This window comes from Crocuta crocuta, unplaced genomic scaffold (genome assembly GCF_008692635.1).
Source record: "Crocuta crocuta isolate KB4526 unplaced genomic scaffold, BGI_CrCroc_1.0 scaffold97, whole genome shotgun sequence".
In the NCBI taxonomy this organism is placed as follows: Eukaryota; Metazoa; Chordata; class Mammalia; order Carnivora; family Hyaenidae; genus Crocuta; species Crocuta crocuta.
In genome coordinates this window covers 4270049-4285078 of record NW_027531999.1, presented here as the reverse complement: position 1 = coordinate 4285078, position 15030 = coordinate 4270049, and the positions used below count along the sequence as shown (strand labels likewise).

The 15030-nt window shown below is 37.3% G+C and overlaps 1 protein-coding gene across 1 annotated transcript; it reads left to right on the top strand.

Moving 5' to 3' along the window:
* Positions 1-5394: 5394 nt before the first annotated feature.
* On the top strand, positions 5395-11428 carry LYZ (lysozyme). Its single transcript, XM_077775237.1, has 4 exons — positions 5395-5573; positions 7617-7781; positions 9541-9619; positions 10482-11428. Exons 1-4 carry the CDS (start codon positions 5438-5440, stop codon positions 10546-10548), a joined length of 447 nt encoding a protein of 148 aa, XP_077631363.1. The 5' UTR covers positions 5395-5437; the 3' UTR covers positions 10549-11428.
* The last annotated feature ends 3602 nt before the right edge of the window (positions 11429-15030 follow it).

The window sequence follows — 15030 nt, the reverse complement described above, 5'->3', positions numbered from 1 at the left end:
GGCTTCCTGATAAAGGGTGCAGAGAAGTGAAGTTTTATTGTCCTAACATATTTGAGAACGATTTTTTTTCCCCTCTCACACTAGATAGTTAGACGGCATATAGGACTTAGGTTGAAGATCACTATCCTTAAGTTTAAAAATTTTGTCTTTATCCCCATTGTTCTGAAATTTCATGATGATGTGCATTGGTATAAATTTTATTCCACACCATTATGCCAGGCGCTTGGTTACCTTTTGATATGGAAATCTATGTCCTTCAGATTTGCACATTTATTTTATGTTTATTCTTCTGTAATTCCTTTTAAGAATTCCTAATAATTGGATATTTGATTTCTTTGTTCTCTACTTTTCTCATTGTTTCTCTCCTGTTTTTCATCTCTGTCTTTTTATTCTATTTCTGGGACTGTTTCTCAAATTTATCTCTTAATTCTTTTATAAAGTGTTTTACTAAGGTGGTCATATTTTTAAATCTCAAGAGCTCCTTTTTAAATTCTCTGATTATTTCTTTATTATAGTATACTTCATTATTACATAGATGTGATTTTTTTACTTCTCTGAGATATTCATTATAATTTATATTTTAGTTTGCTTTGCCTCTATTTCCTCTGAGTTCCTCTTCAACTGTTTATTATTGATTGATTGATTGATTGATTGATTGAATGAGAGAGTGAGTGTGAGTGGGGGAGGGGCAGAGAGAAAGGGTGAGAGAGAATGCCAAGAAGGCTCTGCACTGTCTGTCTGTCAGCACAGAGCCTGATGCAGAGGTTAATCTTATGATCCGTGAGATCCTGACCTGAGCTGAAATCACAAGTCAGACACTTAACCGACTTAGCCACCCAGGTGCCCTAAGACTCGGTCTTTAAGTAATCAAAGACTTGATAAAGAACATGAAGGGGCGCCTGGGTAGCTCAGTCGGTTGAGTGTCTGGTTTCAGCTCAGGTCATGATTCACAGTTCGTGGGTTCGAGCCCCGTGTGGGGCTCTGTGCTGACAGCTCAGAGCCTGAAGCCTGTCTTCAGATTCTGTGTCTCCCTCTCTCTCTGACCCTCCCCTGCTCATGCTGTCTCTCTCTCTCTCTCTCTCTCTCAAAAATAAATAAAACAATAAAAAAAACCCATGAAGCACAGGCAATTATCTTAATAATACACAGAATCCATGTTTTCTAGGTTAGTTATTTATCTGGTAAAGAAAAATCTTCTATAATAATCCAAGAAAGCTTTCTCCTTTTATTTATTTATTTATTTATTTATTTATTTATTTATTTGAGAGACAGAGACTGAACCACCCAGGCACCCCAAGCTTTCTCCTTTTAACAGGGAGAAAATTAAATTCCAGTTTTGCATAGGCACACTATTGCTATTAAAGCTCACTTTTAAAACACTTAAATTCATTCAATTTCAGCAGCTTGGTCACACAGGATAACAATTTCTCCTTTCTCCCCTCCTTCCCTTTTTTAGTGCTTCTCTCTTTTCCCAACTTTCTATGTCCCTTTAGGTTTTGTCTTTTATTTTCTTTTTTCTAGTCTAAAATAACACTTAAATTACCTTTAATTTAGAACAAATTACTCTCCTTTCCCTTTAACAGAAATGCATTCTCATATCTCATGCCTTTTGCTACCAAAACCACATTTTGCTGTCTCTGTATGCTTTGCCTGAAGTTTTTTTTTCTTTACCAGATGTAAAGAAATTACATTTTACTATTATTCTATAATAATAATAATAATAATAATAATGCAAATTATTATTTCCAGATGTAGGTTTCATTTACATATACTCATTAGTATTCTTAACTTTTAGTAAGCTTAATTTCCAATGAAAGCCAAGTAAGCAATTGTGAACTGTCTGCTACATACTAACATTGTGAGATTAGCATATTTATGAATACATCATTTTATAACTTCTACACATGCATTTTCATAGTACAACTTTTTGACTTGGCAAAAAGAACATGTTAACAGATCCAAATATCTTTAGTTCCTCAAAGAATCGAAAAGGTTATAAAAAGTTACACATGCGGCTTTTTCTGCCATGTTGACACACAGTAAGCAAATCATTTTTATTGTACCTTTTGTTCTTAGGTTGAATTTATAATTTTATAATCTTAAATATCTGGCAGGGATAACATAAGCTAATTTGACCAATCTTAATTTATGTAAGTGCTTATATTTTTTTAAGCCAATCAATAGAGCTCTTCCACAAGCCCATTTTTAGGTATACCATCCAGAGGGAAAAAATACTGCATCTACATAACATGCATANCCGTGAGATCATGACCTGCGCGAAAGTCGGACGCTTAACCGACTAAGCCACCCAGGCGCCCCTAGCAGTTTGTTTTTTAAAACCTGTTTTTTCCAGTTTCCGGAGTTGCTTTAGCTAACAGTTTTCTCATTGGATATTTATATTTCAAAGACATTGTAAGATTAATATTTCCAAGGGACAAAGGATATATGGTTTTCTAAGGAGGAACTCAGAGGTATATTTGCCTGTTATCAAAAATCAAAGATGAATAGGCAAGCCACCGGCTGGACAAAGATCATTTCAGAGCTTATGTCTAACAAAGGACTTGCATGCAGAATATATGAAGTACATCTAGAACTTAATAATAAAAAGACAACTCAATTTTTCAAAGTGGAGGGGGCATAGGAAATAAAGATAAAACGTAGTATGGGATCCTAGAAGAACCTGGAACAGAAAAGGTATAATAGTAGGGAAATTGGTGTATTTGGGTAAAGTCTATAGTTTAGCTAACCAAAAAACAAAACAAAACAAAACACCTTACGGGTAATTACTACGAAGCTTTTTTTTTTTTTTCCTTTTTTTAAGGGTAGGACAGTCTGATGAATTTTTTTGCCTGCGGCAGAAGCTGAAAATATGGGAAGGCCTAGACTTCATGGGATCTGCTTACAGAGTAAAGGACAATAAACCAAGTCTTCTTGTGCATTTTCTGTGCTTTTTCAAACTATTTCCTGGCTATCAGTATTTTCACCTTTCATACCTGCTTGAGTGTCCTTTACAGTTCTTAGCATTTGTTCTGAATCTGATCTCTACCTCCTAATCTAGTGAAGGAAGTTTGTGAAGTTTTTTTCCCTCATACTAGCCATGTATCTTCTGTAACTCTTTTTCTTTCTTTCCTTCTTTCTTTCTTTCTTTCTTTCTTTCTTTCTTTCTTTCTTTCTTTCTTTCTTTCTGAGCTTCCTATAGCTACCAATCTTCTAATCTGATCTTCCTATAAGTACCAATAGGGTATTTGTTTAGGATGAGATGTCTCTTAAAAATCCTTTAGATGTCAAAGTCCAAATTTTCAAAGGTATACCTACTTCAACTATGACTCCAAACCAATAAGCTTTTTCATGGCTTAAAATCAATAAGCCCTTTATGGCTTAACCATGGACACAGGGGTGTCCTCAAAGAGAATGCAAATGATACAGCCCTCTCAAGATGCAGAGCTACTCCAAAGATCGCATAAGAAAGCAAAGACCTTCATTGTCACAGGTGGTAAAGAAAGTTCTGTCTCCCACAAAGTGAGACATTTTAATTCACAGATACACTAATCTATGTCACCTGAAAGGTGGTATCGGAAAGGGGAATTTTCCTGGCACAAACAAGTTAATGAAAGTAGAGGCAGCAACAGCGTCCTAGCTGACTGGTTAGCTACTGGAAAGGTGACACTGGGACGGGAATTTCCCAGCACAAACAAAGGAATGAAAATAGAGATGGCAATAGTGCCCTAGCCTGCTGGCGGTCTGCCTGATGCAAGCCCCAACCTCCTTGAGTGCCGGAGACCTGAGAGAATAATCTCACTAGTTACAGATCCTGGCTCTTTGTACATAAAACAAGACAAATGAAGATTCTGATAATTTTCATCCTTATGACAACACAAAAGTCAGACAAAGCAAAACATGAAAATTTCTGGGAGGCTAAGAACCAATAACCTACATAGGTACCCCCCGATCTAAATTCACAACTCAAGATCTACTTTTATAAATATTACTCTCCTGCCATTATGAATTTAGAAAGGAAATGACAAAAAGAAATGTTCATATTCCTCTCTTTATTGAGCACTAGAGTCAAAGATCTGAGAGACTGACATAGTAAGAAATTCTTACCTTTTGCTGGTCTGTTGTTAGTTCCCTCCTATCTCAATTGCAGTCTCTGGGGAGAGTAGGGTGATCTAGCTTTCTACTTCGCCGTCCTCTTCACCAGAAACTGTACAAGAGGAGAAAAATTGTTTTTCCTACTACTCTTTTAGGGTTTCAGCTGGGGCTCTGTGACAAACGACAGGTTAGCAAGAGAAAAACAAATACGTTTCTTAACAGGCACATCTCATACATATTGGGGAGCAATGCAGGGATGACTAACACAAAGAGGGGCTAGAATTTAGGCTTACATAGATAGCATCTTAACCAAGGAACAATACATTTTTAGAAGAACGACAAGACCGAGGAAAACAGTTTTAGGCTTCCGAGGGTAGCAAACTGTGGGAAGATAAGTAATTGGTGGCCACTGGAAGATAATAGCTAGTCAGTAAAATTTGTTCTGTGGAGTCCTCTGGGGCTGTCTTGGGGCTGATAAGCATGTAGGGTTGTCAGTGATTAACTTCGGTACAAATTTAGGTTCTGTTTTCAGGCATATAGGTGGAGGGCAGTGAGCTTTCTTAGATCTGCTTCTCAATTGCCTTCAGTTCAGAATAATCCTTATGCCAAAGGGGAAGGCTTTTAGGTGGCATAGTCTGCTCCTTCTCTTTAGGTTTGATTATAAAGTTCCCTTGCTTTATTATGACTCCTTATGTTCTAACATTGAAATATGAGATAAGGCATTGGCAAAAAGTTAGAAACATTGTTCACATGAGGCTTATTTGTAATAGGAAAACATTGATTTATAAGCAAAAAATGTATAATAGCAACAAAAAATTTAAAGTGGGAATATGGCTGAGCAATATGGTATCCTGTTATATACCCATTGAAAATGATAGGTAATGTGTCATGTGCTTTGGGGGAAAGTGTATATAAAATAATTCTAAGTGAAAAAAGATGAAGACAACGTAGTGAATGCAAAATCAAAAATTGGACTCCATTTTCACTTGTGTAAAATGTTCATTCAAGGTTATTTTTCTTTATAGTTGCTCAAATTCATAATAAAATAGGAGATGGTTCCTGCTTTGGAAACAGTACTACTTCCCAATGCTTCCTGAGCTAAATCTTTAAATAATGCCATTTCATCATTTTCCTGTAGGTTAATTCTTAGGATATCAGAGTATCTCTCTTCAAATATTAAAAAAAAAGTATTTTTAAAGTCCGTGAACCAATTAACAGTTCCTGTTTTTCACATCTCTCAAAGGGTGGAGCCCGCAAACCACTAGGAGAAGAAGGAAGTTAAAAGGTGTTAAATACTGAGGCCAGCTTGCCTTGGTCAGCCTAGGGACCTGGCTTCCCAGTCAACATGAAGGCTCTCCTTATCCTGGGGCTTCTCCTCCTTTCTGTCACCATCCAGGGCAAGGTCTTTGAACGATGTGAGCTGGCCAGAACTCTGAAAAGACTTGGGATGGATGGCTATAGAGGTGTCAGCCTGGCAAACTGTAAGTTAATTCTTCATACTTGCAAGTAATTAGCCAGGTGTGGAACAGATAGACGAGAAATAATAAGAAAGAGGCTTTGAATGAATGGATTTATTTTATTTCTTTGAGGGTCTGTGTGGTTACAATCGTGAAAAATATCAGCTTGTTTCTTTAGAATCATATGCCAGAAGAAGGAATGAGGGCAAAATTCTATGCTGTTCTAGGTACCCAGGACCCACTGTACTCTTCGAGGGCAGCTGATTTTGCCAGTTGCCTCAGGCTCAGTGGCAGCTGAAGTCTGACCAAAAGGTACATTTGAGTGCCTGGAATATGTATCAAGTCCTTTGTACTTGACCCCAGGTATTTCCTGTTTGGAACTTGGTTCCAAAAAAAAATGAGCCTAGAGTAAGGAGTATTGTCCTCTTTTCAAATTTCCCTGCCATGACATGGGATTTTTAACAGCAAAGTTTTATAAAACTATTTTGGACTCTCAGTGCAGGGGCAGTAGGAACCTAGTTCCCCTCAATTACTGTTTATATAAGGATCCCTGAAATGCAGCTTGACATCCTGTTTTATTATTCTTAGTATAGTCGATTAACTATTTTTCATTTTCTTCCACATAATTCAAGATATGTCTGACTAAAAGTTACTTTATATTTTAGTCCGTATTTGTCAAAGTAATCACTATATTTTTCAGGTTGAATTCAAACATTTCCTCTCAATATCTATTTAAACATCTTTTAAGGTTTTTGTTTTTGTTTTTGTTTTTGAGAGAAAGAGAGAGAGCGCGCAAGCAGAGGAGGGGCGGAGGGGGGTGGGGGAGACAGAGGATCCGAAGCGGCTCTGCACAGACAGCAGCAAGCCTGACCTGGGGTTCAAACTCATAAATCCCATGATCATGACCTGAGCAGAAGTTGGATGCTCAACTGACTGAACCACTAAGGCTCCCCAATAACTATTTTTGAATGAATGAGTGGATGGATGGATGGATGGATGAAATGGTCTTTCCTATTTATATTTCTCTCTCTCTTTTTTTTATGTTTATTCACTTTTGAGAGAGAGACAGAGATATAGACAGAGTGTGAGCAAGGGAGGGGCAGAGAGAGAGGGAGACACAGAATCTGAAGCAGGCTTCAGGCTCCCCGCTGGTAACACAGAGCCCAACATGGGGCCCGAACTACTGAATAGTGAGATCATGACATGAGCTGAAGTTGGATGCTTTGACTGAGCCACCCAGGCACCCCTATATCTCTTGTTTACCAGATTCTAACTTGATAACCAAATTCACTTTTAGGTATCTTAAGAAAATTTATTTCTCCCAGAAAATTCTTAGTTTTTCTAATAAAAAGCATTTTTCATCAGTGTACATATCTGCTATTAATTTTAAAATTCACTTAACTTCACTTAACGCTATTGATTTTCCTATTCTAGGCTAAATCTTGCATGATGGATGAGAGCAGGGAAAGGGTAATAGCAATGGAAGAAACAGCTATTTTAATATTTTGAAAGTATGTTATCTTGTTCATTAGTATTACAAAATGATTTGCTAGCAAAAGATTCTCACTAAAGTGTTGAAGTATTTTTGGGGGTGCCTGGCTGGTTCAGTCAATGGAACATGCAACTCTTGATTTCGGGGTTGTAAATTCAAGCCCCATGTTGGATGTAGAGATTACTTTAAAAATAAAATCTTGGCTCAGTTGGTTAAGTGGCCGACTTCAGCTCAAGTCATGATCTCATGGTTCATGGGTTTAAGCCCTGCATCAGGCCCTGTGCTGACATCTCAGAGCCTGGAGCCTGCTTCAGATTTTGTGTATGTCTCTCTCTCTGCTCCTTCCAACTTGTGTTCTGTCCTCTCTGTCTTTCAAAAATAAATAAACATTAAAAATTTTTAATAATAAAGCAAAATCTTAAATATAGATGTATATGTATATTTTTACAAATAAAATACACCTTTTATACGTATAAAGTCATTAATAAAATAGAATAGAAAATTAGAACTGATTATGGTATGACAAATAAATCATGTGGTATTGATATTTATAACTAAAAATACGTTTTTTTCAGGGATGTGTCTGGCCAAATGGGAAAGTGGTTATAACACAAGGGCTACGAACTACAATCCCAGTAGCAGAAGCACTGATTATGGAATATTCCAGATCAATAGCCGTTACTGGTGCAATGATGGCAAAACCCCACATGCAGTTAATGCCTGTCATATATCCTGCAGCGGTAAGACAAGATGATATCTGAGTTACGGCACGGGACACATCAGTGCCACAAGAACAGAGATTCAATACAAATGAAAATATCTTGAAAGATTCATCAGGGACCTAGAAAAACTCCATCTCAATGTCTAGAAACTCTTTATTATCCTCCCTATAATCCCCTAAGAAATTAGAGAGCTGATTATATCATAAAAAGTTGATGTTTTCTAATATATGCAAGTTTATGAAATGATCTATTAATTTATTATAAATGGATTTTTTAATGCTTGTCAAAAACAATGCTATTTCTCCCAATTTTGGGGGGGGTTTAGGGATAATTTGGTTGTGTGGCCCTTTTTTAAAAATTGTTTTTATTTTGAAATGTCCTAAGTGCATAGAAATTTAGAGACATTAGCATAATAAACAACCATTTACATTTTTATGCATATGTTCTTTTCACTGAATTATTTTATTTTATTGTTAGTGCCTTTTATTTATTTTTTGACAAAGTTTAAATTTTATTTATTTATTTTTAATATTACACTTGTTTAGTGTAATAATGATTTCAGGAATAGAATTTAGTGATTCATCACTTACATATAACACTCAGTGCTCATCCCATGGGGCATCCCTAATACCCCTTACCCATTTAGCCCATCCCCCCACCCAACAACCCTCCTTGCTGAATGATTTTAAAGTGAATTAGAAACATGCTGACATTTCATTTTTCATTCTTTCATTTGCATCTTCAGAAAATACAGTTCCTATGTAATTATTGTTATACCTAACAAGTCGATTTATGGATTTGTTTAATTAAGGTGAAACAAATATTCTTTTGAACTCATATAAAAAATAGAAATAACATGTGAAATCTTTAGCACATAAATATATTGGAGAAATGTAGTAAAATTGATATTGTTAAATTTTAAATGTTAAAATTCCTAATAGACAAAATTTGTCTCAGAATATATTTTTTATCCAGATAATCTATTTTTGATTTATTTTTTAAAATATATAATAATATGTGCTCATTGAATAAAATGTCTTACTATCCAGAGATTTATGACCACTGGTAACTTTTAGTATATATTCTTCCACAAAATGTATCAATCATGTCTATGAATGTAAAACAATTTCATGCACAAATACACCTACACACAAATATGTAAACAATGTGTGTATTACAAAAAAATGAAGTTGTGCTATATGTACTGCCTTACAACTTGCTCTTTTTATCACACAAAATTATGTCAACAAATACAAATCTGTATTATTTTTCAAGGATGAAAAGAATTCCACATATTAATGTTCTATAACTTATTGGTCCAACTCTTTCAGGTAAGCACTTAGGTTCCTTTGCTTTTTCCCCTTTATTAAATGCCATGAACATCTTGTGCACACATCTGGTGCATTTTTATTATTTCTTTAGGATAGATTTCTGGTAGTAGAACCGCTGATTAAAAACTTGATAATCTCTGTTTGTTTTTTTTTATTTGTTTATTGTGTTTTTTACAGTCCCTACTTAAAAAGACAACCTTCTATTGCATTAGTTAATAATTCCAGAACTTCCAATGACTTTGGTAAATGAGAAACAGAATGCTTTATTTCATGCCAAATGGGATGGAATGAAGCAAATATTTCCCCCAACATTCACAGATAAATGGACTCTTGGAATATGATTTTAGTGTTCTTTTCTCAGCCTAAGAGAATATAGCTGGCTAAATCTAAGCTTACAATGAAATTTCTCTGAAAGTTGTTCTCATTCCTCACCACCTCTTTTTCAGTGTTGCTGCAAGATGACATCACTCAAGCTGTAAAATGTGCAAAGAGGGTTGTCAGTGATCCAAATGGCATTCGAGCATGGTACGTTTAAGCATTTGTGGGGACAGCTACTTTGCCCTAGTGTTAAGAGAGAAGTGAGGGAGGGGCGCCTGGGTGGTTCAGCCAGTTAAATGACCGACTTCAGCTCAGGTCATGATCTTAAAGTCCGTAGGTTAGAGACTTGCATCGGGCTCTGTGCTGACAGCCTGGAGCCTGCTTTGGATTCTGTGTGTGTCTCTCTCTGCCCCTCCCTCACTCGCACTCTGTCTATCTCTCTCAAAAATCAATAAACATTAAAAAAAATTTTTTAAGAGAGAGAAACGAGAGAGGATTTTCAAAGACCAAAGTATGCTACTGAGAAGTGAACAGTGCAGCTCTAGACATATGTTAAACAAGGAGTTACCTAGAAACAGTCTACTTCCTCTGATTTAGAATCTTGCTCTGGAATCACTAAATTCTACTCCTGAAACCAGTATTACACTATATGTTAACTATCTAGAATTTAAATAAAAATTTAAAAATATAGAATCATACTCTTTCACTCTTCAGTTTATTTTAGAGGATTTCCAGAGTTTTTACGATTCTCAACACTCTACCATTTCCTTGTCATATCTTGAAATTACTTTTGGAGTTAAGCAAATGTGGAAAGAACTTTGTGGCTGCTATTGTAGAATGCATAAATCCACATTTATGTTCAGCATTCTGTGTTCCAGTAAGGGCTTCGGGGGAGGCGAAATACTTGGTATTTATCTCTCCATTTAATAAATAACAATACCTGAGTCTATCTGTAGCCTATTGTCCATTTAGTGGTAAAGCGTTCTGTTCTTCCAGAGGGTTTGAAGTATGTATGTTACAATGAAGATGTGTTTTAACCTATCACCATTTATTTCACCATTCTCTGCAGGGTGGCATGGAAAGCACACTGTCAAAACAGAGATGTCTCTCAGTATGTTCGCAACTGTGGAGTGTAACTGTACAGTTTTCCTTCTTCAGCTCATCATATGTCTTTTTCATACTAAGAGAGTAGTGATTGAGTGAAAGGTCACACTAGCATTCTTTCAAACAATAACAGTTTTACAGATGCAGGAGCAAAATACTGTCTTTCTTCTAAAAGGCTTCATGTTTATAAATGTGTTTATTATTTGTTGCAACTGTAACATTTTTCAGTTTGCAATAGAAATAATGCTGGTGGAAGCTTATCTAAAATCTTGCCTATCAAATACATCTCCAGTACATTCAATTCTTAATCCAAGGAAATAACCCAGACTTCATCTTTAGCACTCCCCAGTAGTTTATAAAAATGTAACAGATTATCTTAAAACAAATTGATCTTAGGCAAAATCCTAGCTGTATAGGCATCTGATGCCTTCATCTGTTCAGTCATCTCCAAAAACAGTAAAAACAAAAGCAAAACATACACGCGCACAAACACACAGAAGGATAACAAAAAACCCAAACCCAAACCAAACCAAAACACTCTGTTGGACAATATAAAGTAAAAATGCTAAATGGATAAAAATGAAAATAGCTTGAATTAAGGATTTTGCTTTTCTAAAGTGTGACCTTGGTTTAAATGTTTTCTCAGAAATGTTGGTTTCATACTGCTTTAAAAATAAATTGTCAGTTTACGTATCAATCTATTTTAGCCCTTTGGAGAATTCTGTGCATTTTTCTGATTGTGAAGGAATATAAAGGACTAGATGAGCTGTTGCTGTTCTTTAATTTTATTAACTTAGATTCATGCAGAGTGAATAAATCCTGAAATAATTGTTGATTAATCACAAATGTGTAATTATGCACTTTGTAAAAAAAAAATACAAACATTATCATTAAAGGCTTTGCAACTCATAACTTGTCTGTCTTTGTTTAGACCCATCTAGTGTCTCTGAAGAAAAAAAAATATGTTTTAAAAAAATATTTGGCACACTTGATATGTCTCATGTCTTCACCAAATAGCTGGGTATTGCTGGAGAAAAACCCACAAGCATTCTGACAGATCTCACTTTCATAACCACAAATCTGACACGGGCCCTCAGTCTGCTGGCCATCTTACTCACTTCTCTGCACTCCTGTGGTCGTATTTCCCACTCTCCAAAGGGACTATCACTATTTTACTTCTTTTCCTCTCTCTTCAAAGACCCAGCATACACGTCCAACCACCCACCTTCCACTCTCTCTCAGTAGATCACCTGGCTTCACATTACACTGAGAAAATAGAACAACCTCATATGAAACTCTCTCCTAGCCACCATGACAGTGGTCACACCTTCCCTTGGGCCCAGCTTCTCTTCCTCTGCTCCCGCCAATGACAGTGTCTGCACATGGAATCTCGGATCGAATCCCGCTCACTACTCCAAGTTAACAGAGTGTTTCCTGCATCCTGAGTTTCTCCCTCCTTGCTGGATCACCCCAGCCATTGTACAGAATGTCCTGGTAACCTCCTGTCTTACAAAGACCTCTGTTACCCCACCTCTAAAGACATCATTCTGACTTCTGGAATGAGAGCACCAACTCCATGTCCTCACCTCCCGTTCTCTTTTCTAACCATTTCTTTTTAAGTTTATTTATTTATTTTGAGAGAGAGAGAGAAAAAGAGAGGGAGCCAAGGAGGCTCCAGGCTGTCAGCACCAATCCCAACACAGGTCTCAATCCCACAATCTGTGAGATCCTGACCGGAGCTCGGATCAAGAGTCGGAAGCTCAGGGTAACTGGGTGGCTGATTAAGCTTCCTGCTCTTGATTTTGGCTCAGGTCATGGCCTTGAGGTTAGTGAAATCCAGCCCCACATCAGGTTCTGTGCTGACAGCATAGAGCCTACTTGGGATTCTCTCTCTCTCTCTCTCTCTCTCTCTCTCTCTCTCTCCCCCTTCCTCACTTGTGCACACTCTCTCATTCAAAATAAATAAACTAAGGGTGTCTGGGTGGCTCAGTCAGTTAAGCGTCTGACTTCAGCTCAGGTCATGATCTCATGGTTCGTGGGTTCGAGCCCTGCAGCAGCCTCTGTGCTGACAGCTAGCTCAGAGCCTGGAGCCTGCTTCTAATTCTGTGTCTCCCTTCTCTCTGACCCTCCCCTGCTCATGCTGCCTCTCTCTCTCTCTCTCTCTCAGAAATAAATTTAAAAAAACATTACAAAATTTAGAAAATACAAAATAAAAACAAAATAAATTAATCAATTAAAAAAAAAAGAGAAGCTCCCAACTGAGACACCCAGGTGCCCCTCTTTTCAAACCTTCTAAACCTGGCTGCTGCTATCCTTGGTTAGCTGAAACCTCTCCTTCGTGGCTCCTTCCGTGACTCCTTGGGGCCAATTGTAGTGATCATCCATTCTCTGTTCACCTTACTTGACTATCAGCAGCACTTGACAAAGCAAACCATTGCATATTTCTAGAAAACTCTCCCTCTGCTTCTCCTTGTTCACATCGTGCCTCACAGATTGCTCCTTCTCAGTCTTTGCCTGGCCTTTTTTCTACTATTTAGTTTCTAACTATGGGAGGACCCCAGGATTCATGCCTATAGTCATTTGATAGACTACATTCCTTATCTATCTATCTATCTATCTACCAATTTATTTATTTATTTGTCTTTTCTTGCTGAAATATAACTTCTAAAATAAAAGATTTTAGGGGCACTGGCTGATTCAGTTGGTAGAGCATGCTATTCTAGATCTCGGGGCTGTGAATTCAAGCCACACATTGGATGTAGAGATTACTTAAGAACAAAATCTANCTCTCTCTCTCCTAGAAATAAATAAAACATTAAAAAAAAAGAACAAAATCTTAAAAAGAAAACAGACTTTTTCCCACTTTTTTAAAAATGTTAATTTATTTTTGAGAAAGAGAGAGACAGAGCATGAGCAGGGGAGGGGCAGAGAGAGAGGGAGACAGAGAATCTGAAGCAGGCTCTAGGCTCTGAGCTGTTAGCACAGAGCCCAACGCAGGGCTCAAACTCTGGAATGGCAAGATCATGACCTGAGCCGACGTTGGATGCTTAACCGACTGAGCCACCGAGGTGCCCCTTTTTCCCACTTTCTAAACATATGGAACTATGTCAGTTTCCCCCCAGTGTACACATACAGTACATAGGCCTTTTACTTTTCTAAATAGTTTGAGAGTAAATTGGTGCCCATGTGGCCCTGAATCATTCAGGATGTGTTTCCTACATAACCTCAAAACATCACCCAAACCAGGAAGTTAACCTTGCTACATTATTACCACCTAATCATCGTATCCCTTTCAATTTCCTCAATTGTCCCCATAAGTTCTTCACAGTAAAAAGATCTAATTCAGAATTATATATTGTATTTGGTGGTCATTTTTTTAATTAGTTTTCTTCAATCTGGATCATCTCTTTAGTTTTTTTTCCCCTTGACTTCCACGACTAACAATTTTGAAGACCACAGATCAATTATGTTGTAAAATGTTCTAAGGTTGTCATAAGGTTCTCTTGATTAGATTAGGTTGTGCGTCTTTGGCAGGAATACCACAGAAGTGATGCTGTCCCATTCTTCTTTTTTTTTTTTTTTAATTTTTAAATGTTTTTTATTTATTTCTAGGAGAGAGAGAGACAGCGTGAGCAGGGGAGGGTCAGAGAGAGAGGGAGTCACAGACTGAAACAGGCTCGAGGCTCTGAGCTGGCAGTCAGCAAAGAGCCCGACGCGGGGCTCGAACCCACGAACCGCGAGATCATGACCTGAGCGAAAGTCGGACGCTTAACCGACTAAGCCACCCGGGCGCCCCGATGCTGTCCCATTCTTATTGTACTCTCTCAGGTGGCATGCGGTTTTGAAATGTTCCATTACTGATGATGTTCATTTTGGTCATTTGATGAAAGTGATGTCTGCAAGTTGCCTCCGCTGTGAAGTATTTGGGAACAGTAAGGTACTTTGATATTGTTCCTTATCAAAATTTCACCTTATATGTTTTTTTAATCAGTATGGATCATGGCTTCCCATTTATTCAAATTATAATGAATTATAATCCATTACTATTTTGATTTATTTTGCTGTTCATGCTGTCCGTGATTTGGCTAGTAGAGCTCCTGCCAGCTAGTTTCTGCATTCTTCTGACATGGGCTCATCATCCTTTGAGGACTTTCTTGTTTTCTGGCATAAGATGTTCTAAGACCACCTTGTTCTTTCCCTGCTCCAGCCCTGAAATCAGCCATTTCTCCAAAGAGCATCGATTCTTCATAGTGGACAATCGTATTTAAGAAACAAGATCTAGGCACTAGAATGTCACTGTTGCCAGGCCCCATCAATGGACAGAGATGGAGAATGTATGCATTTACACAATATTTATCACTCTATTTATATTGAATTCACATCAGTATCTCCAACTCTAGTCCCACACCACAGGGTGTATTCTAGTTTTATCTTTTTTCATGTTGTTAACTCCCTTCTCTGATAGTGAAAAACCTGGCATCCATTGTCCTTAATAACTTAAAATGTATCCTTAG